Below are 26,820 nucleotides of genomic sequence, written 5' to 3' on the forward strand. Positions count from 1 at the left end.
AAAACCTTCTTAGGACAGAGAGTTCTATTGGATGGCATAGAAGACTATTCACTTTGGACAGCTCCCCCAAGATAGAAATGGGTTGATAGATTTATGATCAATTAAATAGTTTCTGGAAGATGTGGTCTTAAATCACAAAGTTCAGTATTAATTTGTTTTTCTTTGATAGCTACTGAGAATACAAAAACAAAAACAATCTTTGCCCTCAAGATGCTAATCTTATACTGAAGGGAAACAAGTACACAAATGAATTAATAGAAATTAAATACAAAGTAATTATCCCAAAGTGGGAGGAAGTCACTAACTACTACAGGAATCAAGATAGATCTCCTGTAGCATTCACATTAAGAACTTTGAAGAAAACAGGATTCTCAGAGGGGAAGTTGAGAAGCAAATGTATCCCAAACCTGTAGGATTGCCCAAGGGGTATTAGTATGGGAGATAGAATTCCATGGATAAAGAACTGTAAATAGGTCTATTTGAATAGAATATAGAATTCATAATGAGTGAAAGTACAATAAGCTCAGAGAGGTTGGAGCCAGTCTGTGAAGTCTTTAAATGCTGAGCAGAATTTTTTATCCAAGAGGCAAAAGTAGGCTACTAGAACTTCTTGAGCAGAGGAAGAATGCTCAAACCTGTGTTTTTTTTTTTTTAATAGCAAGTTGCTAGCTATGAGGACGATGAATTGGAAAGAGGAAAGACTGGAGAAAGGCATACTCATTTAAAGATTATTGCAGTAGTTGTAAACCTCAAATTTCCTTAGACTTATAAATGTTGGAAATTTCACCATTGGGATATTTCATACTTGGAAAATTTCTTACTGATAGTCTATTGGAATGGGAACCCCATTGGCATGGGAGGTTCCTTCTCTTCCCTTCTTAAGATTACTTTAGGACAGAAACCCTTTGCTGAACAATGGAAAGGACTTTGACCTATGCTTAAGCATAGAACAGGAATTTCTTTGAGTCTTGATTGATTTTAGAATTGATACAATGGAGATACTTGGAATCAATCTCCACCCTATTCAGTCCTAATAGGATTGAGTAAGGGCTGCAGCCTAGATCAAAATTTAATTATTCCAATCTCTACCCTACTCAGGTTAACAGGATTTAGAAAGGGCTGTAGCAAAGGAGTAAAGATTTAATCATTTGAAAATATGACCTTCAACAGACATGTGCAAAAGCCAGAAACCTCTGGGCAGTCCTGGGTTAAGCTAGAGCCTCCATTGGCACAGGGAAATTGATAAACAGTGATTGGTAGATGGGAGAACGGAGGGGAGGAACTTGGATGGTTTCCTTAAAGATAGGGGGTCTGAAGACTCCAGGGGAGGGGGAGAGTTGGTCGGTGTGGTTCGTGTGGGCTCTGAGAAGGCTTACTCTGAAGGAAGCTGAAGGTGGGGGCCTCTGAGACTGTTTCTCCATTTTGGACACGTGAGTAATAGGGACTGATCTCTTTTCTTTGCCCCAGCTATCTAAGGGCTTGGGCCTTTTGGCCCAGCCTAAACAGAAGGGGTACTTAAGCCCTATTCCCTTCTCTCCCTTTTTCTCTCTCTCTATCTCTAATTCCTTTCTTACTCCTATTGTAATTAAACTCCAAAAAAGGCTGACGGCTGACTTGAGTTTTTCATTTAGGAAATACATAGCTGATTCCTTGGTGACCTTAAATTAATATATATCAGTCTTTTAAAGTGATTCCCTTGTTACATAGTCCAAATGGGAAGCGATGAGGGCTTGAACAAAGATGGAGGCAATGAGAGAAAATGATACATGTGAGCAATGTTATGGAGGTAGAATGAACAATATGTGGCAACTGACTGAATGGGAGTGGGGAAGACGTAAAGGAGAAGAAAGTGTATAAAAGTAACAGATTTAGCAATTACATCACAGGTATTTTTGGAAAGAATACTATCAGTTCTCATGAAGTCATAAACCAGGATTGAAAAGTGAACAAAAAGAGAAATAAAGGAAAGTCAAATATATCACTTTTTCTAGGAGTCTGATGGTGGAAAGAAAAGAGAAATATCAGAAAATAGTTTCAAAGGATAGTAAGGTTTATTTCTGTTTTGTTTTTAAGAATTGGGGAGACTAGGGGGCAGCTGGGTAGCTCAGTGGATTGAGAGCTAGACCTAGAGACGGGAGGTCTTAGGTTCAAATCTGGCCTCAGCCACTTCCCAGCTGTGTGACCCTGGGCAAGTCACTTGACCCCCATTGCCTAGCCCTTACCACTCTTCTGCTTTGGAGCCAATACACAGTATTGACTCCCAGACGGAAAGTAAGGGTTTAAAAAAAAAAAGAATTGGGGAGACTTTGCAGGGAAGGATTTGACCACATCAGTTCTGATGGATTTAAATATCATCTCTATGAAGATGACTCCCACAACTATATATTTAGTCTTAAGACCTATACTGACTTCCAGTTCCTCATCACCAACTTCTTAGTGGATATTTCAAACTGGGTACTCTATAAGAACCCAAACTCAACATGAGTAAAACAGAATCTATAACATTCCCTTAGCCCCCAATCCATTTCTTCTAAACATCCCTATTCCTTTCAAGGATACTGCTCTCCTTTTAGATATATCAAGTAATCCTCCACTCCTCACTCTGTCTTATCCTCATATATCTAATCAATTAACAAGTGTTATCAATTCTACTTTCACAGCATCTTTCCCATCCATCTTCTTCTCTTCCCTCAACCCACCACCATCTTCTTTCAGGCTGTTATTACCTCTCACCTCAACTATTGAAACTTAGCCTAATAACTTGACTCTTTCATTCCTCTTTCTCTTCTCCAATCTATCCTCTACACAACTGCCAAAGTGATTTTCCTAAAGCATAAATCTGCCAATGTCACTCCCTTCCTCAATAAATTCCTCTGATTCCTAGAAACTCTAGGATCAAATTCAGACTCCTCTGGCATATAAAGATCTTTTCAAAATGGTTCCCATCTTTGACTATTATATATCATTCTCTTGTCTATTCATTAGTTTAGAAAAAAACAGTCTTCTTCCAGTTCCTCACACACTTGCAGTGGATGTCCCCTTTGCTGAGCATGAATTTCTCTTCTGTCTCTCAGAATTTCTAGTTTCTTTTAAAGCTCAGCTCAAATACTATCTTCTACATTGTGCATAATTCTACCCCCTCTTCCAGGTCCTAGGTGTTAATGCCTTCCCCTCAAAATTAGCTTGTATTTCTTTTGTATATAGTGGATATGTGTATTTTTCTTCCCAAACTCCTTGAGGAAATGGACTGTTTTGTGTTTTTGTGACCCTACCACATAGCATAGTGCAATGATGGCAAACCTTTTAAAGACAGAGTGCCCAAACTGAAGCCCTTACACTGCATGTGAGCCTCCTCCCAGTACCTTACTCCAGAGAAGGGAGGGAGGAAGCACTCCTGTTGGGCTGCTGGGCAGAGGGGTGGGTGATGTGAGAAATATCCTCATGTGCACATGGAGATGGGGAGGAAAGCAGTCCCCTCTGGCACAATTGCCATAGATTCACCAACACAGGCATAGTGTCTCTAGGAATTTAATAAATACTTGCAAACTGACTGATGATAAAATCATTAATTTATCAATGAGACATATGTCCACCAAAGATATTCTCCAGCATCATATTTTCCTACAGTCTAAATGAAATAATGATCACTTAGGGATAGTAAGATTCACCAGATGCTGTTTGCAGATGACATTGTACTTATTGCATCTAGCTGGAGCACTACATACTTCATCTTTTGTGAGAGTCAAGCTATTAGAGTTTGGCTTACTAATACTGGATCCATTCAGGAAAAAAACAAACATATGTCTTAGATTATGCATTTTAACAAATAATCCACTGATTGAGTTTATAGATGGAGTAGACACTGCAAATGGGCAATAAGCAAGGCCCAGAATCAAAGATAACATTGAACTAGATTATGCTTGGAGGCTATAAACCTAACTTACACTCTGTTTCAATGCCCCTCATAAACTGCAGAGGTGCAAATTCTGATACTAAGGGCCTCCTTCTACTACTGTGTGCCTTTGGAATAACTAGGAGGGCACAATATCTATGTGAGGGCAGTTAGTGATTTGGCCAACTCAATTTGTATGGTAGACAAGATGAAATGTGCCACAAGTGTGGTCCAGCAGCTGCTGCTTTATCTGTCAAGGGTCACAAGTGCAGACAAACGTATCCATGGTGACCTGCCTGACCTAGTGAGGGTCGGAACTGTGGGATTAATGACATACCATTACAGGAGCAACCACAGTGAAGAAAACAGCTTTGACTACTGTAAGTATGTCCAAACTTCAAAACTTACAGACAAAATACAATGTAAGTTTTTATTCTCTGTCTAAGAAAAAGTTAGGAGTTAATAGGAAGGGAAATCCAACAATTTTCTCTTTCTGAGTAATCCAGGCAACTTCTTTTAGCCCCTTAGAGATTCTCATATCTATAGACTTTGCCTTCCAAGAATCATATGGTAGGCATGTCAGAAGAGAAGGAACTGATTAAGAATTTGCTAAATACAAAAAAAAAGTCTTTAAAAATGAGGACTTAGCATTCTTCAGTTCTCTTTAGCATTAACTTGTGTGAATGAGTTTAGTAATCTAGCATACATTGGAGAAAGTATAAAAACACCAGAATCTGGATAAAAAACATCTGGGAAATTTAAAAAAGATATGGATTCTCAGATCATGTGATCTGTACAGAAATCTTGAATGAAGTAGAAATGTTTGTGGCTTGTTTTTGTCTGTTTTTGCATATAGGTGGTTCAGGTAAAAAACCTTTCCAGGACCAATGTATGCACACAGCTGTTTTCCGTGAACAGGATCCTTGAATCACCCAGGTAAGATAATGTTGAGATTTTGGTTTAATTCTTCCCCCAACATCTTCATTAATACTCATTTCCTGTATTTCTCATGTATATTGCAAAAATCTCTATGCCTTCCCCAAAAATATAAAAGGTTGGAAGCTGCTAACGCATGTTTAGAATTCTTTTCAAGGAAAAAACTTAATAACACAGTGCTACGCATAAGTAGAATGCAATGCCTTGGAAACTAGTGCCTTTCTTGCTGGATGTCATCATCAAAAAGAGACTGCATACTTATTTGTCAGGTATTCTGAAGAGAGAACTCTTTTTCAGAAATGGGTTGAATGTGTCCCTTCCAAATCTAAACATCTATAATTTTACCATTTTACTTACTAGTCAGAAGATCCTTAAAGTCATCTTAATTTTCTGACCAGACTTCTAAATAAAGCTAAGAAAAAGTATTTTAAAAGCAGCTTGGTAGTTGGTCAAATGCCTCAATTTCCCCAAAATATTCTCTTTGAATTCCTCTGTGTTCTTCCTAAGAATTTGTAATTCCAATTCTTTCTTCACAGCATTTCAGAGGACATAAAAGGTATCTTCATAATTTTCCAAGTAATAAAATAGATGAAGGAAAATATTCTTATTTTATAGGTGAATACTCAGAGGCATAGTGATCAAATGCCTTGCTCAAGAAAAAAAAAGTCAGTGGTAAAACTGAAGTTTTCTAGTATGTTATTCCATTAGGGTAGGAACTAAGTATTATTCCATCTTGTAATGCTCCCAATAGCTACTGTAGTTCTCTCCACATAGTACCTGGTAATTAATAATTGTTGAATCAGATCAGTCCATGTTAAGAATACACATGTGCATATGTGCATACATAGTATATACAACACCACACATACACACACACACATACATACATACACTCACACACACAGAGCAGCTACTTGACTAAGTAGATATAACACTCAGCCTGGAGTCAGGAAGACCTAAATTCAAATTCAGCCCTAAAACATTTACTAGTTGAGTGACATTGGGCAAGCCATTTAGCCTCTTTTTGTCTCAGTTTCCTTAACTGTAAAATGAGGATAATAATAGTACCTAGCTGACATTGTTGTGAGAATCAAATGACATATTTGTAAAACACATGACACAGTACCTGGCACATAGTAGGCTCTTCATAAATGTTTACTTCTTTTCTGCCTATGAATAATAACTTAGATTTAAATAGAAGGTAGCATGGATAGTTGAGCATTAAACTTGGAAAAAGGAAGACCTGGGTTTGAATTCTGACTCAGAACAGTTGTATAACCGTGGGCCAAATCACTTAATGTCTCTGGGATTCAGTTTCCTCAACTCTAAAATGGGAAGATGACATCTATCCCAGAGAATGATTGTATGAAGATCAAATAGATAATATATCTAAATAGGCACCATTAATTATCACATACTATTTTATAATTGTTTATAAAGCCCAATATAAGAATCATCTGCATTGTATAATTAATGTCAAGGACTAGAGAAATTAAGTGGCTTTACTTGCCATTAAGTCAGTGTCATAAGCTGAAGTCTAAGTAACTTAAAAAAAATTTTTTTTTTAATTCTTACCTTCCATCTTTTAGAATCAATAGTATGCATTGATTCCAAGGCAGAAGAGTGGTAAGAGCTACGCAATGGGTAGTAAATGACTTGCCCAGGTTCACACAGCTGGGAAATATCTGAGGCCAAATTTGAATCTAGGACCCTCCTCTACGCCTGGCTCTTAATCTGCTGTGCCATCTAGTTGCCTGCCTCTAAAGTAACTTTAAAACAAGATTCCTGTACATTTCTCTCTTTTTTTTTTAAGAGTTGTGTTTCAATTTGTTGAAATAAAGATCGTATTTCTCTAGCCAAAGATTGAAAGATATTACATAAGAGTATTAGAGACAGTGTCACCTTAGGAAGCTGATTAATAATAAAAATAAATTTTCATTTGATGTTGAGGTGGTAATAGATCTGTAGGTTCATCATTGTAGGAAGCTCTTGTTGATAAATCTCTACCCATCAAATCAGTCCTTTTTCTCTAAAACTTAATAATGTTACGAGAGTTTTCTGGGACATTGAGTTTGCGTTCCCTAAAATCACCTGTTATGTGTCAGAAATAGAATTTGGACCCAGCTGATTCTAAGACCAGCTTTTAATCTATCTAATGATTCTATGATGCCTATTAATTTTAAGCACAGTGTAGTCCCTTCTTTCTTCAGATTAGACATGGTTATCATTCATAATCTCTTCCTATCCATTATTGATTCAATTAATTAATTGGACATATATTGAGCTTCTATAAGACCTAGAGATGAATGGGATTTCAAAGTCTGATTTTACTGATGAGGAAGCTGAGGACCAGAGAAGTTAAGTGACTTGTTTCAAAGTGGCATTCATTGTAAACATCAGCAGAATTTGTACTGAGGATCCTCTCACTCTAGAGCAACTTCCTATTTTCACTCTATCACACAGCTTGAAGTCCTAAATATTGGCTACATACTGAAGTCTAGAAGACATAGAATCTGTAGAATATTCCTTATTAATAACATACATCTCATTTCGTTTTTTCAAAATATTTTTAATATTGGTAGCTTAAAAAATGTTTGTTGGATACATCAAAATTTCCATGTACCTCCCTTCCCTTCCCTCTCTGCACTAAAGAAGGCATCACTGATCAAAAAATGTATATATAAAATATCTTTTGTGTTTCTATCAATCAGTTCTTTCTCTGGAGGTAGACGTTCACAAGTTATTCTTTAAACATTAGTTTTATAGTCTTTGCATGTTATTCTTCGTACATTATAGTTCTATAGCTGGTTCCACTTGTTTCCACTCATTTTGCTTTTCATAATTTCATGCAGATCTTTCTATGTTTTTCTAAAATTAATCTGCTCACCATTTCTTATGGTTTAGTATACCATCACAATTATGTGCTACAACTTGTTCAGCCATTCCTCAATTGATAGACATCCCTTCAATTTTCAGATCTTTGCCTCCAGAAAGTGGACTGTTATAAATATTTTAGAATGTATAGAATGTATAGGTTCTTTTTCTTTATCCCTGATCCTAGGGAAATAGACCCAACAGTGGTATTTTTAGGCCTAAGGGTATGCCGAGTTTTATAACTCTGGGCATAATTCTAGATCATTATATTGGTAGTTTAAAGTACCAGGACCAACATTCCTATTATAAGCTTTTCCTAAATGTAATATATTTTAGAGGACATGATTTAGACATGCGTTATATCAGAATTCATGTATCTAAAAAAATACTACAAAGAACGATGCAATTCTTATTTTATTAGCCAACATCCATCAAAATACCTTCAAAATAAGTATATTATTACTTTTCCCTAAATAGGTAGTGTTGTAATATTCATAATTTGAATATTCTGTTGTGTATAAATATCTTTTAGGCTGTGTAGGAGATTGAACATTTAACTAAATCATAGATCCTGCCTTGCCAGAGTTTGCACCCTCTAAAGACATAAACATAACTATAATATACAATAATATGAATACAATAGAGTTGCCAAATAAAGATCAGAAAAGGTGTGAGGTCAGAAAAGTGACTTAATAAAATTGCTGGAACATTGTTCTCATGAGACTTTGTATAAATCATTTAAGTTGTGTGGAAGCTAGTTTTCTCATATAAAGGGAAGGTTGAAATAGATGTCCTATCAGGTCCCTTCTAATTCTAACTCTATGATCCTTAGAAACAGGAGAATAAAGATTAAATATAGACAAAAGTAAGTAATCAAACATATATTCATAAGCTTAGATGAGAATGTTTTTTGCAAATTCATTAAGACCTCCAAATGATTATTTTAATTCCATGATAGCCTAATGACTTGTGAGATTATATGTTGAGATCAAGTATGGGTTGTTGAATAGGTAATTGATTATAATTAAATATTATTAATTTAATATTATTTCTTAATCAATAGATCTTACTGCTTTGGTTTAAAAATTAATCAAAATTTAAGAGTACCAAAATCTTTCTTAGTACAATTTTATTTAATTCTGTTTTGTTTCTGATTTTTCTTATTTCATACCAATGTTCTTCCAAATGGTCAAGGAAAGAAAAATTCATCAACTTCATCAATGGTGCAGTCTTTGAATTTTAAAAATAAATCTCTGGAGTCAGAGATGCAAAAGAGAAATGGAAAGAGAGTAGGTCTAAAGTTTTATTTAATACTACACTTAATGCTACTGGATTACTACTCTGTGGGCTTCATTAATTCCCATACTAATGCACTAGCTCTGAAAGAGACACTGGGTGGGTGGAATTAAAGAGGATGAGTTATTTGGAGCCTTTACTTTCTATGGACCTGTAATATATTTGTAATACCAACTACAGGAAATAGTGTAGGAAGGCTTGATGTCACAATAATACTTTATGCCTCCATAAGCGAGGGAAATTTTATGTGTCATTGTATCTAAACAGTAACCTAGTTGCTGTTATAATCTGTGACTTAATGAAGAGGAAAAACATGATGAATGAGTCATCTTTGAATCTTTAAAAATAATCTCGGCTCAGGAATGCCTAAAGAAAGGTCATAATTCTATTACCAGTATATTCCAAATACTCCTAAATATATGGAAGAGAGCACAAAGATTCAGTAATTCAACACTGGATCTGCTTTCTTCCATATCTCTAGGAAAAAAATCTTCCAAATCTAAACCCTGTTTAACGTGGTAATTTTTATTTGTTTTAAAAAGATGAAGTCACAAACCAAAGGTTCAGAATCTGTTACATTTAAATTTTTTTAAATCAATATCAGAATGCAATAATAAAAACATATTCTTCAACCTGCTCCACCCCCACCAACCATTATATTTAACCCATAAGAATTTATTTGACATGATCAAACCTATAGTCTTGTTTTCTAAAGGTCAAAAAAATCTGTCTATGTCAAACCAGGAGGAGAAGGGCATTCCTAAGCAAGGAACTCAGCTCAGGAAATACTGTACCATGTCTCCAATCCCCTGAGATTCAAGTCAAAACTGGAAACACAAGGATAAAGAGCCATAAGGTAAAGACTTCCAAACTCTCTCTCTATATATATATATATATAAATATATATCATTGGGAAAAGTCAATATGTTAGGCTTTCATTCAGTAAGAAAATATTTATGTATATAGCACTCTATGCTCTTTTACCAGAATCATTAACAAAAATAGCCCCATGATGGTCTTGCAGCCTAAAAAAATATTCTATTCATTTAACATTTTTCATCATTTACACCAGTTTGGCATATCATGACAGTTCACAAAAACATTATAGAGGTCTAATCATTTAAATGCTCTCATGTACAGAACTGGAATCAAATTTAGAGGATTAATCTGTATTATTTTATAAACCTATAGAACAAGGTTCTAAAATAAAGAGCCACTTATAGACAGCAATGAATTTAATACGTCATATATCATATCAATGAGTCATATGTTAAATCTTACATTGCATAAGAGCAATAGGAATCAATTCACTAAAACAATTCTGCCTTTAAGTGAGTAAATCTTAGGACACACATTTCCTCCTTCTTGGAATACTCTCTGATTGTCCCTTTCAGAGCTGTATATCAGGTTGGATTTTTTTTTTTAAGTTGCAAAAGTTGTAATTAGTAAATTGGTTACCATTTATTTTTAACAAACCTTAAGAACAGTTCACATCTTTGAAACTACCCTTACCCAGTTAAGCTTGAGAGCTTCAGAACTGTTATCCAGAAGGGGGAAGGATTCTTTATTTATACAGTCAACAAAGACTTTAGTGATTAATATCAGTTGTAAGTGAGCACTGATTGTCTTCTAGATGTTGTTTTCCTACTTATAATTGATGGAGGGGATAATTCAAGGAAGGTAAATGTTGAAGTGCATATTATTATTATACTTAATATATCCCAGAAGAGGTTAATATCTAACAAATGTCAGGAACTATCTAATGTTCAAATCCATAAACAATCTCCATAATCAAACTCCACATCCCAAATTATAGAGGGGAGGAATTTTCATCTATTTGTTTACATTGAAATTATCTGATGTTTACTATATTAGCAAGTGGGTCAAGTGGATACCATCAACTATTCATTTTGTGTATGTGACAGATTCATATGCTTATATAGACATTATATATAAAACAGAATTTTATAAAGTTACTTGTTTTAAGAATCCAACTACTCCTTATTTTATTAAATTTAACTGCATAGTTGATTATAAGTAAAAATTTCTATAAAAATGAATCCGATTTTCCCATTAACTTTATAATAAACTTTAACTTTATAATATTAATTAACTTTATAATAAAACCTGAAATGCATTCCCTTAAGGAGGAAATTTCCAATAAACTGAGAATTTTGGTGAGAAAAGGATTGATTAAAATATTAGCTAACCCCATAGCATTTTAAATACAATGAAGAGTGTTTCTACATAACTGTGTAATGGCTATATAAATATTAGCATAATGGTTAGTCCAATTATGTTATACCCATTGGGAGATAGAGTTCTGGATTTCCTGTTATTTCTCCATTGTCACTCACCATCTCTCTCACTAATCTTATCAATAGTTAAGGTCATACTTTTTGTGTTTTTGTTTATTTACCATGCTTGTAAGGTTTCATTCTTTCATACTTATAATCTAAGAAATTTGCTCCTTTCTGCTGTTTTGGGTAGGATAGTCACCAAAGAGTGTTAAATAAGGCTAAGTTGTGATTTTCACAATTCACCAGCAGGTGACACCACCTAATATAAAATTGATCTTAAAAAAAAAGTTGATGAAAACATCTTTTAATAAATGAAACCCTCTTCATTCTGTTTTTGAGCTCTAAATTATTGTATCAAATTATGAAAAGGGAATTGTCTCACTTTATTCTTTAACATAATGTTTATCAAGTTTATTAGTCAATATTCATGGTTATAATTAAATATTTGAACTTCATATGCAAGTCAAGTTAACCATTGATACTCCATCAGTTTCCATCTCAAAAACGAAAATGTCTCATTGGCATTAGAAAGTAACACAGAGCCACAATGTAACAGGGAAAGCTTTCTAAGCAGTTTCTTTTATTTCAATATTAGCTTTCTTACTGGCCAGATTTCACTACATAATTCTCAAGTTTTAGAGCATTTAAAAGTTAATTTCAGAGTGCAAAATCCTTCATAGAGCACTAACTCTGCCCTCCCTACTCTCACAATCAAACAAAAAGTAACAGAAACCCAAAATTAATAGAAAGGATTCCATTGTTTGATGAACTATCAATAAAGGATTAATTTTAAGTTATCCAACTTGGGAAAAATTTAAACATTAATAAGAGAGACTATTCTATAGGGTATCTGGAAGGCCTTCTAGAATAGCTATAATTTTTTAAGTAAAAATTGGCATATTTTGACAATTGTCATTGTTTTCAAAATTTGCTTTAAAATGTACTTTTTTTGGAATTGGGAATGCCCTGGAAAATCCAAGCTATTTAACCACCAAGTGAGCCACGGAGCAGTTAAATCTCACGAAAAGAGTTTTTCTCCATAATTCAACTGTAATGCTTTCACGATTGGTAAAGGATGGGGAAAGCAGTTAAAATAATGAATTATTTCCTTTAAATTATTTCTGCATATATATTTAAAATGATTACACAAAGGAAACATCCTAGTGAGTCTAGAAGGCAATCCTTGGAATCAGGAAGATCTGGGGTTCACGTTAATCAAAAGCAAAAGCAGTGTGATTAAGAAAATCACTAAAATACTCATTGCCCCACCCCAATTGTAAAATCACAGGTTAGAGAGAGCTGCCTAACTCCTAAGTCCATCCCAAAAGAAAAATCATTAAAGTATGATGAATAAAAAGAAAGTGAACCCTCCGATTTGAAAACATTAACCAGGATTCATCTTTTCTTGTAATTTCCCATCTATTAAAATAAGTCAGGGGCCATTAGCTGTCCCGGGTTCTTTGAATCAGCCTCTAAAAGGAATTCTCTTTCATTTGGAATTTCTAGACATTTACCCCTCCTCCCCCATTTGAATGACCACTGAATTGTTCCAGTTCCTCGAGAGCAGTGTCCTTCTTCAGGTCACACACTCAGTTCCGCACATAAGACTGGCACTCAATAAATGTACGCTGAATTTTTCAAAGTTCTACATTACTCTTTGATGGGATTTCGTTTTACAGCAGCTGCCCTAACTTTTCTCAGGAGCAGAAGAAAACATTTTCTGGTATCAATCAATACATTACATGGAAAACAGAGCTCTCCGGGACTGGGCCCCACGTAATTGTCAGTCCACTTCTTTCCACCTCAGTTTCTCTACATATCTTCAAAAGGAGATACTCCTTTTCCAGCCCTCTTCAGGGTGGAGTCCCAGAAATTAGCATATAACTGCGCCTACCCGACACCGAATTGGCGGTCCTGTGCATATTAATTAATTCCTGTCCCACCCTTCCTCGAAGTAGAGAGGCAGTTCCCAAGCATTTTGGAGACCTCAGTGGCTGACACCGAGTGCACCCCAGCTTTGAGGGCTGCAGGGGAAATACCGGTGTATCCCTGGAAGTAGACAAACCAGCGAGGGCTGGAAAAAGCTCAGAGGGACTAGAGCGGATCCCCGGGCGGGTTATGGGGAGGGACTAGCGTGCAACGTGCTCACATTTGGCGGGAGAGAGAAGAGGAAGTTCAGGGAGGAGGGGGGCCGCGGGGCCAAGTCAGACTAGGACAGGCGGGAGCTCGTGACTCATTCCCCGGTCTGAAGAGCCTGAGTCACGCAAGCCTCTGGGGGCACCTCCTGCAAAGGGGGGGAACCAGGGGCGTGGCTCAGAGGAGGGGGCGCGACTAGGATAACGTCCCACCCCGCTGTGGTCTTCAGGCCTGGGAGTCCCAGGTCGGAGGAAGCGGGGGAGGAGTGAGGTAGGAATAAGCGGACTGCTCTCGGTACCGAGGCTCGCTTTCTATCTTCCATCTCCTCCCATGGTATCACAGCCCGTCACCAAGGACTGACCCCATTCCCCTCCCCCGCCCAGCAGTCAAGACACTCGACCCAGGGAATAGCCTGACCGCGAAGCTCTCCTACCCCACCCCCAACCCCTCCAGCTCTAACCCAGACTCGGCCCCGCCCGTGCGGTCAATGACGCTGTAGCAGGACGGTGGAGTGCGCGGCCAATCGGAGCGGGCACGGCGGAGAAGGCCGCCTCGGTCTCAAGCCGCTGGGACCAATGAGAGGCTGGCGGCGGTGTCCGCGGGGTGGGAGGGACAGGAGGGTGAAAGGTCACAGGGCCACGCCCCTCCTCTCTTTCCCCTTTGCCCCGCCTCTCCCGCGCCCCAGCGCCGCCGCGGCTGCTGCTGCTGGTGCTGCTGCTGCTGCTGCTACTAGTTCTGCTGCTGCTGGTGCTGCTGCTGGTGCCGGCAGCTCGAGTCCCCTCCCCCTCCCCGCCCGCGAGCGCTCCCGCCTCACGGCTCCGTGTCTCTCTCCCCCTCCTCTCTCTCCCTCTCTCTCACGCTCAGCGCAATGGCGGCGGCAGCGGCGGCGGCGGCCGAGCAGCAACAGTTTTACCTGCTCCTGGGGAACCTGCTCAGCCCGGACAATGTGGTGCGGAAACAGGCGGAGGTAACTGAGTCTCTCCTCCCCCTCCCCCCTCCTCTGATCTTCCGGGCTCACCGTCCCCGCGGGCTGCCGTCCCTCACCCTAGCACCGGGCCCCCCCCCACCCCAGTCCGATCTTTCCCTCCACCGCACGCTCTTCTCACTGCCACCGTCCTTTTCCCTGGCCCAGCCCGAGCCCGGGCAGGCGGAACAGAGGCGCCGGGTCGGCCCAGCCCACGTGGGAGCTGGAGCCGACGCGGCCGCCGCCGCCACCGAGGACTTTCCATCCCGGCCTCGCTGCCTCTTCCAGCCCAGGATGGGGCGGCCTCGGCTCCCCCTCCCCCCGCCCTGCCTTGTCGGGTCCCGTCCCGCCTTGGCAGTTACCCCTTCCCCGCCCCCCACCGTGGTACCCGGGTGCTGTTATGCATGCACACTGTCTATGGGGTCAAGGAGAGCCCCAATCCTGCTATTGAAGGTGGGGGTGGGGAGGTTGGACCCCGACCCGCTTAAGATCTTCCCCGTCCCCTCCCCCCCGCACAGTTTGACCTTTCTCATGCCCCCCTAGACCCCTTTTCCCGCTTTCTCCTAATGGGATTTCCCCTCCCCCATCCAGGCTTACGTCTCCACCTCTGCCCCCCTCCCCCTACCATTCCACCAAATCCCGTGCTGCCGCCTGTCCCATTTCTCCTCTTCCTCTCATTCTTTTCCACCTGGTACTTACTGTCCTCTTATCATTCCGCACCTTATCCATCCCTCTTTGGCTTTCTTTCCCTGCTGTTGTCACTCTTCCCTTCTGACTCGTATACCCTGATTTTCCTAATCCTCTCCATTCTGTAAGCAAAGGAGGAGAAAAAGAAAAATGTTTGTCTCTGCTATTCTTTTCCTTAAAAGACTGCCCTTTCTAAAGAATGGTCCACAGCTAGCTGCCCAGCTTTATATATATATATATATCACCTCTCTTTTCTCTCAAATTTTCTCAGACCTCCAGGGAGCCATGTGCTCTCATTTTTGTGACACATGAGGGAAGTTAGGGGATTTTGCTGTTTTCTAAGATCTATAGCACGTAATTATAAGTTTTAAAAGACAGAGAAAGTATAGTTTAGTATTTGAGTACTTGTTGCCTGTTTGATCAACAGCTTCATCAGGTTAGTTACCTAAAGGGTTTGAAAGAACTGATCTTCAGCAATACATAATTTGAACTAAATTTTTATCTTGATTACCTATGAATGAACTTGCCCAAACTTTTTGAAGTTGGGAATGAAGGAAACCTTTTCTGAATTGTATTATTGTACTATGTGCCAGATATCATACAGCAAAGAATTGTTTTACTTCTGGGTTACCATGGCCAAAGAATTGTTTTCTATACACCTATATCTAGGAAAGTTTCCCCCCTTCCCTTGAATGATTTGTTGGTTTTCTTCACAATTGCAGTGATTTTGATAATAGCTTTGAATAGAAATTCTAACTATGGCTCTGGGTTTTTTATAAAGTCATTTCTGTGCTGGAAATTTGGTCTTGGGGGAATATATTTTTAAAAACTTAGTACTGTTCTCCTGATCCTTTTTGGTAGCTGATTTTCCAACACAAAACAATTTTGTCTCTGCTAATTCTAGATAGAACTCTTTTCATCTATTGCAAAGCAAAGAACGGTATTATAATTAGTAAGCTAGGTTAATTCTCCTTCCTCCAGTTGCTTAAATCTCTGTTGTCAAGCTTAGTGGGGAATCTCTCTCCTATTGAACTAAAATACCAGGGTCTGTCCAGCATGAATTCCTATTGGTGGCTGTCTGGGGTCTTTTATCACTTGCATCACTTTGTTGGTGAGTTCAGCACATTCTTTCATAAGAAACAATGGGGGTGGGGGGCAGTGTTCTCATTAGTTTCATAATGAAGACTCAGGCAATGATAATTTTCTCATGTAACTAACTGTTGATTATACCTCATCATTTATCTGTGTGACTTTAATTTTTCTTAACTGGCAGAATGACCAAGATGATTCCAATTACATAAGAAGCCAACTCTTAAGTCACATAAATCACATTTTTTGTGACTTAATTGGTGACAAACTAATATTTAATAAGTTGTCAGCATCTTAGGTATTGATATTAGGAAAGGACTAAGTACTAATGTTACATTAATTAATCTTGTAGACATAATCTATTCATCTTAATCAAAGAAATGATAATTGGTCACTATAGATTGATAGTGAAAAATGTAAAACATTTTCATTTTCTTTGAGCTAACTTGAAGAATTGGTGTTCTAGAAATACTCATGTAGTAAATTATCTAAATAAAATACTTTGTTGACATGTTTGTATTTTTAAAAGAGAGTATCTTAAAACCTAAGATGGGTGAGTTTTCTTAAAAATAAGCAAAATTTAGCTTCAGAATGAGGAAAAAATAAAGGGTTGTTGGTTTTTTTTGTTGTTGTTGTTGTTTTTCACTTTGTTTCCAAGATGAATCTTCAGATGTTTTGGGGGTGGAAGGAATAGAATATTTCCAGTGATTTGAAACAGAAAAATTATAATTAATTGCAATTAAGGAAGAGAATGGATAAATGAAATTAAGTCAGGGTCAGTTGAGGAAATTGATCTAGGTAAACTCATGACTAGAATTCTTAGTCTAAAGTTTTTATCCTGAGTGGATTTAGTATACTCACTCACTTTCTCCAGAAAGTTTGTTTCTCTTTGTTGGGGGTGGGGGAGTCATTAATATTAACGAAGTTGGATGAAAGGAAGAGGGATGAGCCCCCTTGAAATGTATTTAGAAGTAATAGTCTTATTTAAGGACAGATACTTGGGTTTAACATCTTATACAAATAAAAGACAGGTAAAAAAGTATAATCTACTCTTTTTGGCTTTAACAGAGACAGAATCAGATGTGACAAAAATACCGGTGGGCTTTGTTTGCCAGCACTTATGAACTGATAAATGCCTGATACAGGACTTAGACTAGTGCTTCTAATCTTCCTGCTGTTGCAGGTTTTATTGAAAGATAGCCTCAAACATTTATAATGATGTTGCATTTTATGTGGAAGTACTTCTTTGCTTCTTTACAATGTGTTAAGATAAATGACCCGTAATCCCAGAAGTCTATGCCAGAGGAATGCAAGCTCTAGAAGGTCCTGCTGGGGTTGAAAGGATTCCAATAATAGGCTTACGTTATGTCTGTTGTCCGAAGACTAGCAGGGCTAAGTTCAGAAAGACTGCAGATTTGGCTGCAGGGCAAACAAAAAGGACCATCTGCTGAGTTGTTTGAGAAGTCCCAATCTTCATGTATGGAATAGTTATACCCAGGGAAGAAGCCACAGGTCCTAGAAATTTTGAAGTACAGAGTTAGTCTTAGCAGACCATCTAGAAACTTGGTTGAAGTATTACTGTTCACAGGATTATTCTGGTTCACAGATCTAGAGCTGGAAAATGACCTTTGAGGTCATCAGCCAACCTAATTTTAAAGATGAGGAAACTGAGACCCAGAGAAATGAAGTGTGGCTCACCCAAAGTGACACAGATCCAGAGAATTGAACCCAGCTCTTGTGACTCCAAATCCAGACCTCTTTTCCACAAGCTCTTGGAATAAATTGAAGCCATGAGATCATTTGGATTCTATTGGTATTATTATAGCCTATTAATAGAGAATTTATAGAATGGTATGCTTCATAAAGAGCACATTGTATTGTAAGAACCTTAACATAAGGATGAAAGTAGTGAACAGACAGATTTTACCTTTTTCTGTGATGTAATGGATGGAGAACTGAACTAGAAGCCAGGAAGACCTGGGTTCAAGTACCACCTCATAACACATACCAGCTGTGTGGCCCTGGGCGAGTCACTTAACCTCTCATGCCCCAGAAATTCTCTAAGAAAAGGTTTGCAGAGTAAATGCTACCTGAAATGGTAGAGGGAGTTTATTCACCTCGGAGTGCTCTATTCTGGTGAAATCACTGATCCAATCATGGCTTGAACATTTTTACTTGTATTCAGAAATTTTGTTCATCTGGAAATTTGAAGCGTCAGAAAACAAAATCCTGCAGGATATAGGTATTTATTGGAGACAAGTGCTCTTTTTTTCCCCAGAATGATAACTTTCTTGATTCTATAGTATCTAAATTTAGATTAAGCTCATCTTTATGGGAGCCTAGAATATAACTGTCTTTTATCTAAGCCTGGTATGCTTATACGAAATTATCTGTAGTCAGAATTAGTTTTCATTTCCAAACTATTCTTTTCTCAGAAAAAAAGTTCCATAGACCTGATTTGACAAGGGCAGTCACAGTGGAAAATATATAAACCAAAAATTAAAAGAATTCTAGTTTTTAGTGGGAACCATAGTCTATTTTCCATTGACTGCAAATCTGGAAAAGAATATAATTTGGTATTTTGATCTTCATTTTTAAGGCCATTACAAGGATGAACACAGGTATAACATGCTATGCAAGTATCTCCTGTGGAGCTTAGAGACTGATAAACCTTCTATTTAAAAGAATGGTATGGTTCCTGATGCCCTTGCTAGTACAGTGGTCAGATAAGGGGAAAAAAAAATCTTTACTGATTAGAATTTTACCCTAATCTTCATAATTAGACTTCATGACTTGGTTTACAATGTGCTAGAGAAATTAATGATTGAAATGACATGAATCCTCTTGAATGTTATGAAGGATCTTTCTGTAGTTATCTTTGAATAAGCATAGAATAATTGGCAAAGGCTTGGTTCTAGAAGAGCTTAATATTTGAGGGAAATGATAGTTATTTTAGAATTAAACCTACTAAACTTTTTTTGTTGTTCTCTTTGCTTAAAGATAAATGGTGCAATGATTCTCTAAAACATTCTGGAGTGAGGATTTATAGCTTTTCATCTAATGTCATTTAAAGAAACACCAATATGCCTAGCTAATAATAGTGACTTAAAATTGACAGTTGTTTTCTTTTTTAAACCTTAACCTGTCATAGAATCCACAAGGCAGAAGAGTGGTAAGGACTAGGCAATGGAGGTTAAGTGACTTGCCCAGAGTCATATAGCTAAGTGTCTGAGGTCAAATTTAAACCCAGGACTCTTTCTCTAGGCCTAACTCAATCCACTTCGCTGGTGCCCTTCCCCCCCAGTTCTTTACTACCTAAACATGGGTATCATACCAAATTTTATAGATAAGGAAACTAAGGCTTAGATGTTTAAATGACTTGCCCAAAGTCCCAAGATTGGTAAGTAGAATTTGTATCCTATAATGTGTGTGTGTGTGTGTGTGTGTGTGTGTGTGTGTGTGTGTGTGTGTGTGTGTGTGTGTACAAACACTATACTATACTATACTATACTATACTATACTATACTATACTATACTATACTATACTATACTATACTATACTATACTTGAATTTAAATTCAAGTGTTCTGACTCTTAAGTTCAATTGGTATACTTTTAATTTCATTCAATGGCCTCTCATACCAACCTACCTTCAATGATAATTTGTATAATCTGTTTTATATTTTATTTCATTTTCACTAATATTGAGTAAAAGTTCCTAAAGAATCTGAAGATTCTAAGGAATCTGTGTCATATTACAAGTTTGCTACAAGTTTTCAGGGTCATTCAGACAGAGCAAAACATAATAACATTTCAAATAGGTAAACCATTTCATCTAAATGCATTGAACAGCCAGTTTTATTTTTACTTTAAATTTAAAATGATCCAGACCTGATTTTCTGATTTTGAGATTTGTAAAGTATTTTCACCAGCTTCTATAAAGTTCTGCAATCATCAGTATCACTTTGAATTTGTGAATCTGCCATATCTAAAAAGAAACGTTTTAGCTCTCCCTCCCCTTCTCCCTTTCTTCCAACAAGTGGCAGTGTGCCTGCAATAAGAGAATTTCTTATACATCTGATTTCCAGGCTTAACTCTCTTTGGGTAGAATATGACTATATGGGAAAGATATGGAGTCATTCTGGTTCTGATAAAGATAAGGAAAATGTAGCTCATGAAATGATAGTGTCTTAGGTATTACTATCCTGATCTCTAATTCTTGGTCAGATGTAGCTCTATAGTGGCGTTAAGCAATTTAAACCAATTCAGAGTTATCTTTAGACTAGAGAATGCAGAGAAAAATGACTGTTCTAGTGATATCCTTGCTCTTGGAAAGAGAATGGCATGAAGTTACAGCTTAATACTTAAAGAAGAGGGTTGATGAACTGAGTCCCATCCTGTGGGGAATGGAATTATTGCACAATCCTAGAATCCACATGTATGCTGAAATATATCATTTTAATATTTATCTATTTCTATGAAAGCAAGAGAAGACCTAGCTTTTACTACCATACTGGTTCCAGGTATTATTCTGATAAAACCCTGGCTCTAATACTCTGTAATCTTGATCACAGTCTCCTAAGCGCTGGACTGTATGATTTCTAAGGCACCATCCAATTCTAAATTTATAAGCCAAATTGTGGACTAAATTATATGGGTGCTGTTGTGGCTGATAAAATATAAAACAATTAAGAATCAACTGATTTCTTAATTTTCTCATTGAATAGACACCATAATATAACTATTACGTGAGAATTCTCAACTTTTAAAAAACTATCCTAATACTTTTGAAGGGTTAGAAACAACCTAAGTCACTGTTTCCTTATGAGGCTCCAGAGGACTCATCCTTGAAACATTGTTACAATTTCTATATGTTTTTCATTCCTCTGCCTGTTTTTTAATCCAGGAGAAGGGAGAAATAGGAGAGGAACTAGAAATAGTGACATCCAGGATTAAAGAAGAATAACTGTAAAATTAATGAATAAGAAATTGATACAAGAGAAGGGTGGGCGGAAAGGGGTAAGGATGTGGAAAAACAGGTGGTTGGATATGTGGCAGGGATAAAGTTGAACCATCAACACCCCTGATATAGACTCTTGGCCATTGTGTCCCAAGTATGAATGTATGTCAGTCATATAATGAAAAAGGTGGAAGTGGGGTGCAGCATTGGACACGGTGACCTTCTTTGAACCCTTCCTACTGTGATCTACTGGATCATCCCCATTTATGGTGCAGCCTTCTGTCTAGGCCCCAAGCAATAAAATATATCTACCTCTATATATTTTTCTTTTTTTTTCTATGTATTTTTTAATCATCAGGCCCTTCTAAAGATTTCATTCCATATCTCCTCATTCTGTGAGAACCTTGCCCTTGTCATCCTATAAAAACTAGGGGAGGTACTGGGAACCTCTAAATGTAGAGACTCTGGGACATGAAGGATTATGCATAAGTAAATCCCAATTCTACCCAAATTACTAGCCTCCTTTTTCTAGGCATGAGTTTCTGATATTCTTTATGTAATCATTCAAGCATTAGATAATTTCTAAATGTACGCTAGCCATGTTAAAATAGGGATTGTTGTCAGTCCTAGAGAATCTAGCCTCAAGAACTTAACTTGCTGTGACCTCTCTTTGTCTAAGTTTTCTCAACTAAAGTGGTGAAAGTGACTACATATGATATATATTTTTAAAGCATTTAGCACAATTCTGGCACATAGTAGATGTAGATAAAGTATTATTAGTACATAAAGAAAAATAAACAGTCCTTGTCCTCAAGAAAGGTGCATTCTTTTGGGAAGGAAATGACAGTATGTACAAAGATAGATTCAAAATTAAGTACAAAATAGATCTAAAAAGTAATATAGAGGAGAATGCTTACAATTTGGGGTGGGGGTATAAAATGTCTCAAATCTGTGGGACAGCTTGTACACAGTTAAAGATACAGGAGTTAAAATGTGTAGAGAACAAGTAGACCAGTCTGGCTAGAAACTTAGTGTGTGAAAGGAAATGACATGTGGTAAGCCTGGAAAGCTAAGTTAGAATGAGATTGTGAACGTTTTTATGAATGCTGAATAGAAGAGCTCATTTGGGGTTTTTTTGTTTTGTTTTTATCCTAGAGTCAAGAAGGGAGCCCACTTACTTGGACCTTCTTGAGTAGGAGAGTTATGTGGTCAAATCTGTACTCTAGGAATATCATTGGGAGTTCTGTGGAGGATTGATAGGAATGCAAGATTAATTAGGAATCTATTAAAATAGCCAAGGCGATATAGATAAAGAACTCTTGAACAAAATGTTTTGGCTATGTGGGTAAAAGGTTTGAATGGAAAGATGTGTAGAGTCAACAAGACTTTGCAACTGATTGAATAGAGATGGGGCAGGAGGTAATAAGTTGAGGTCACAAACTTTGGTGAAAAGTAGGATGGTTTAGTAGAGATTGTTAATTTATATCTACACATACTTATATATGTATATATTAAATTTTAACTTTTCCCCCCCTTTTTCTTAGGAAACCTATGAGAATATCCCTGGACAATCTAAGATCACATTCCTCTTGCAAGCCATCAGAAATACAACTGCTGCTGAGGAGGTATTATAGCATATGAAAATAACTTCATACTCTAAAATAAAGTTGGATTATTGTTAGTAGAAAACAAGGGAGAAAAAGTAAGAGCCTATAAACAGAAATTAATATTGGATATACCATCCCCTAGAGGAATAAATGAAGTTTAACACCCCTCCTTAAATAATGTTAAAACTCAAATGCAGAAAGTTTATAGAACTGAGACAAGCCTTAGAAATCTGGTTCAGCCCTCAATTTACACATGAAGAAACTGAAATCCAGAGTGATGAATCTGTTGACTCAGGTAAGTAGCATTCAGGAATTAAAACCCATATTCTTTCAAAATCTACTGAGATCACACACTGCTGAGTAATTGAATAAGACCTATGTCCATGTTTGGTAAGCTGTCAAAAGGTAAGTCTTCTTGCTAGTTTCAAAACAAACATTGATAGTGATGCTTACCAAAATTATTTCCATTTTTTGAACAGTCACAAGTAAAAGAGAAAAAAATACTGCTGTCAGGCTGCTTTTGGATATAAAAACGGGGACCTTGGAGTCCAAGAACATGAAATTGTGCACCCACCTCCCTTGATCTTGCTACTGAGATGTCATGGGTTCCCGATTTTTTTTTCTTTTTCAATGTTTGAATGTTGAAGAAAAATGCTTTCATATAAATTGTGTTTGAGTCTTTATGGGAAAGTTATTAAAAATTAAATCTTCAGTTTAGAGGTAATGAAAAAAATGGAAGAAAATCAGTGTTACCTAGTAGAAAAATTGTATCAAAAAGTGACTTGCCCAGGATTTTGAAAGTATACTAAGATGTTGATGCTTTTACTTAAAATTTAATAAGTTAGGGGGCATCTGGGTAGCTCAGTGGATTGAGAACCAGGTCTAGAGATGGGAGGTTCTAGGTTCAAATCTGGCCTCAAACACATCCCAGCTGTGTGACCCTGGGCAAATCACTTAACTCCCATTGCCTAGCCCTTACCACTCTTCTACCTTGGAACCAATACACAGTATTGGGTATGGGTTTAAAAACAAACAAACATAAGTTTAAATGATGGATAAAGAATGCTAAATTTTTCTTTACCACCAGAAAGGACAGAAAGAAAAATGGCGGGGGGAAGGGGTAACGTATAAATGGTTGTTTTTAAATTTGTCTTAGTTTTTTAATGCTCCAAAATGTACTCATAGGCACATTAAAAAGCTAACATTTCTTGTATGAGACAGATGTAATAAGTTTCATTATATGAACTACAAGTGAGGGAGCATTAAAGTAATAGAGAGCTGGCCTGGGAATCTGGAAAACTCTGAATTTTACCAATTCTGTGGCCCTTGGCAAGCCACACATGTGGCAAGGTAGCTGCTGATCTGCATTAGAATTCCTCACTAGAGCTTCCTGCACTGATGAAATCCTTTATTAGTTTCCTTTGCCTCTCTCCTCTCCTCTCCTTTCCCCAATTGGGACTGTAAAAATGGGTTGTTGGTATATGTGTATCCTGTGGGTTCTATCTCAATACATATATCATAGTTACACTTTTACTAGATCACAGTCTGAAGATTGATTCTCTGTAGTTAAATCATTTTAGAACTGATTATAAAATATTTTTTATGCTTTGCTATATTCTCTACTCAGAAGGTTGGATGAGGTGGCTAAGTGGAGAGATAAGTGACTAGGTATAGATATAGATATCTTACCTTAAGTTTTGTCTTCTGATCTTTACCCAAAAAAGTTATGGGTTAACTTGTTTAGAATCTTCTCTTAATTAATGCAGACCAGATTCAGGTTGTCTGCAATTAACAAATGACCTTATAGAATTTCTTTTGCCTATTGTTATCTCTGACCTTCATATTTACTATGTAAGTACTTAAGTGGCTAGCTCTTTGTGCATTGAACATTTGATTTACTGATTTAGACGTTGCTATTCAAGTCTAGTATAAATTATTGATGATATTGATAAAATTACCATGGTATAAGATATTAAATGTGATATGTGTGCTCACAGAATCATAGGATTTAAAACTGGAAGGGTTCTTAAAGATCATCTGCTTGCCCTCTTCATTTTACAAAATAAAGATGCTGAGCCCAGAGATATTATATAAGTTATTAGGGTCACACATCCCACTGGTTTGGGCCATGTTTCATAGCTATAAAGACGACAAGGAAAAAACCTCACAGAATAAGACGGGATGGAGGGGTTGTTATCTAAATCAGAGGCATTAACTGCCCATATCGATATGATCACCAATAAGTTGAGTTCAAACTACAGTCTGCTATAACCTATATTTCAACATATTAGAGATTATAATATATTGGGGAGCATTCTGAGCATAATTTCGAGTTTGCTTCTGCTCACTTTCTTCCTTGAAACAGCAAGATTTCAAGAAACTTCCCAATAACTCTCAAGCCACAGCCTACTTTCCCAAGCAAGCATCAAGTCTTATTCTAGGTAAAGTGCCATGTTTATTGTCTATCCTGGTGCTGTGTGAATCAAGACAATTTGGTCCTCTTGCATCCCATCCCCTTATGCCAAGTGTAACCAAGTTTTGGGGCTTTGTCCCCTGGCCTCATTTCCTCCATAAGCTTGTGGGTTTTGTTGCACAATTTTAAGTAGCTGTGAACTTTTAGGGACTATATGTGTCCAGCACCTTTTAGTAGGACTGACTGTAGTTAAAACTTTAGTGGATCTGTGATAAAATCAATGTAACTGCCTTCTTCCGGTATTGATCCCTTGTGCCTCACCCTGTATGTCTATCTCATCTTTGTAAATCCTTGGTAGAGGATCTCATATCCATGCACTGGAGGGGTCTCCCTAGTGGGATGTTTTATGGGTGTCTTGTGTTAAAAGTTGGACTATGATTGCCTGCTGTTCTTCACTTTAACAGTGTAGCAACTGGCTCCCTCTTTTTCTTATTACATTTGGCCTTAACGACAATGTTTTTGTGGCATTTCTCATGCTTGAGTGATCATTACAACCTACCTTGGTACTTAACACCCACCACTTTTTTCTCCATTACCCTGGGGTCATCTGTAGTTTGTATTTTGAAATTTGGGATATAATTGTGTGTAAGGTAGAAATAGTGCAACCATTCCCATTTTGCAGATTAGAAAACTTAGGTGTAGAAAGTTTGATCTGCTTAGAAGCTAGAAGGCATTTCTAATTGCTGTGATCCAGTTTTCTAACTCTCAGTGAGACTGCTTTCTGCTGTGCTCTGGTTTTCCCCTTTCCTTTTAGTTTATATTGTGCTATATGCTTTTTTTTAAACCCTTACCTTTTATCTTAGAATCTTAGAGATTAAATGACTTGCCCAGGGTCACACAGCTAGGAAGTGTCTTGAGGTCACATTTGAACCCAAGTCCTCCTGTCTCTAGGCCTGGTTCTCTATCCACTGAGCCACCAAGCTGCCCCCTATACATTTCTTAAGTAGCAGACTTCAATGAAAGTTTTTATTTTGGCCTGTGGCCCATAAACTTAACTCCTTCTAGGACAGTCTCCTAACCTATAAAATGAGAGGGTTGGGTTAAATAATCGCTTCAGACCCCTTAAAGTTCTTGATTCTTTGATTTTATAGATATTATCATTCAATATCCATTAAGCAGTAACTGATAGACAAAGTGCTAAGTACTGAGAAACATTCCCCACACCTCACCCTTAGGAGATATCCATTCTATTGTGAAACATTGGTTGTAGCCACATGCAGAATGTTTTTCATTCTGCCTAAATTTCAAGAATTTCCATTTTGCTTGTCATGATAGAAAACAGCTGTTTTCTCTACAAACTGAAATTGTATAAGGATACTTCAACAGTATTTTAGACATAGCAAGAAATCTTTTCAAAATTCATGGGCATAATTTAATGAATTTACCTAAAAAAAAGAGCCTTTGGGGTAAAGTTGAGTTGGGCCAGAATCTGATGATAGTCCTAAAAAAAAATAAGAGCTAGCATTTATAAGGTACTTTAAAGCACTTTACAAATATCTCATTTTATCATCACAACAACCCTGGGAAGTAAATGTTAATATTATCCCCATTTTACAGAGACAGATATTTTAGGCTCAAAAGAGGTTATGTGACTTGCCTAAGGGTC

At 37.4% G+C, this 26,820-nt stretch overlaps 1 protein-coding gene across 1 annotated transcript in view; it reads left to right on the forward strand.

Moving 5' to 3' along the window:
- Positions 1-4,180: 4,180 nt before the first annotated feature.
- Positions 4,181-26,820, forward strand: part of IPO5 (importin 5) — a 69,642-nt gene continuing 47,002 nt past the window's right edge. The window contains exons 1-5 of the mRNA XM_001377082.5: positions 4,181-4,272; positions 4,749-4,828; positions 9,714-9,854; positions 14,299-14,401; positions 22,679-22,759. Of these exons, the coding sequence (XP_001377119.1) occupies positions 14,303-14,401; positions 22,679-22,759 (180 nt within the window). The 5' untranslated portion in view covers positions 4,181-4,272; positions 4,749-4,828; positions 9,714-9,854; positions 14,299-14,302. The remainder of the gene's footprint in view (positions 4,273-4,748; positions 4,829-9,713; positions 9,855-14,298; positions 14,402-22,678; positions 22,760-26,820) is intronic.

Source organism: Monodelphis domestica, chromosome 8 (genome assembly GCF_027887165.1).
Source record: "Monodelphis domestica isolate mMonDom1 chromosome 8, mMonDom1.pri, whole genome shotgun sequence".
In the NCBI taxonomy this organism is placed as follows: domain Eukaryota; kingdom Metazoa; phylum Chordata; class Mammalia; order Didelphimorphia; family Didelphidae; genus Monodelphis; species Monodelphis domestica.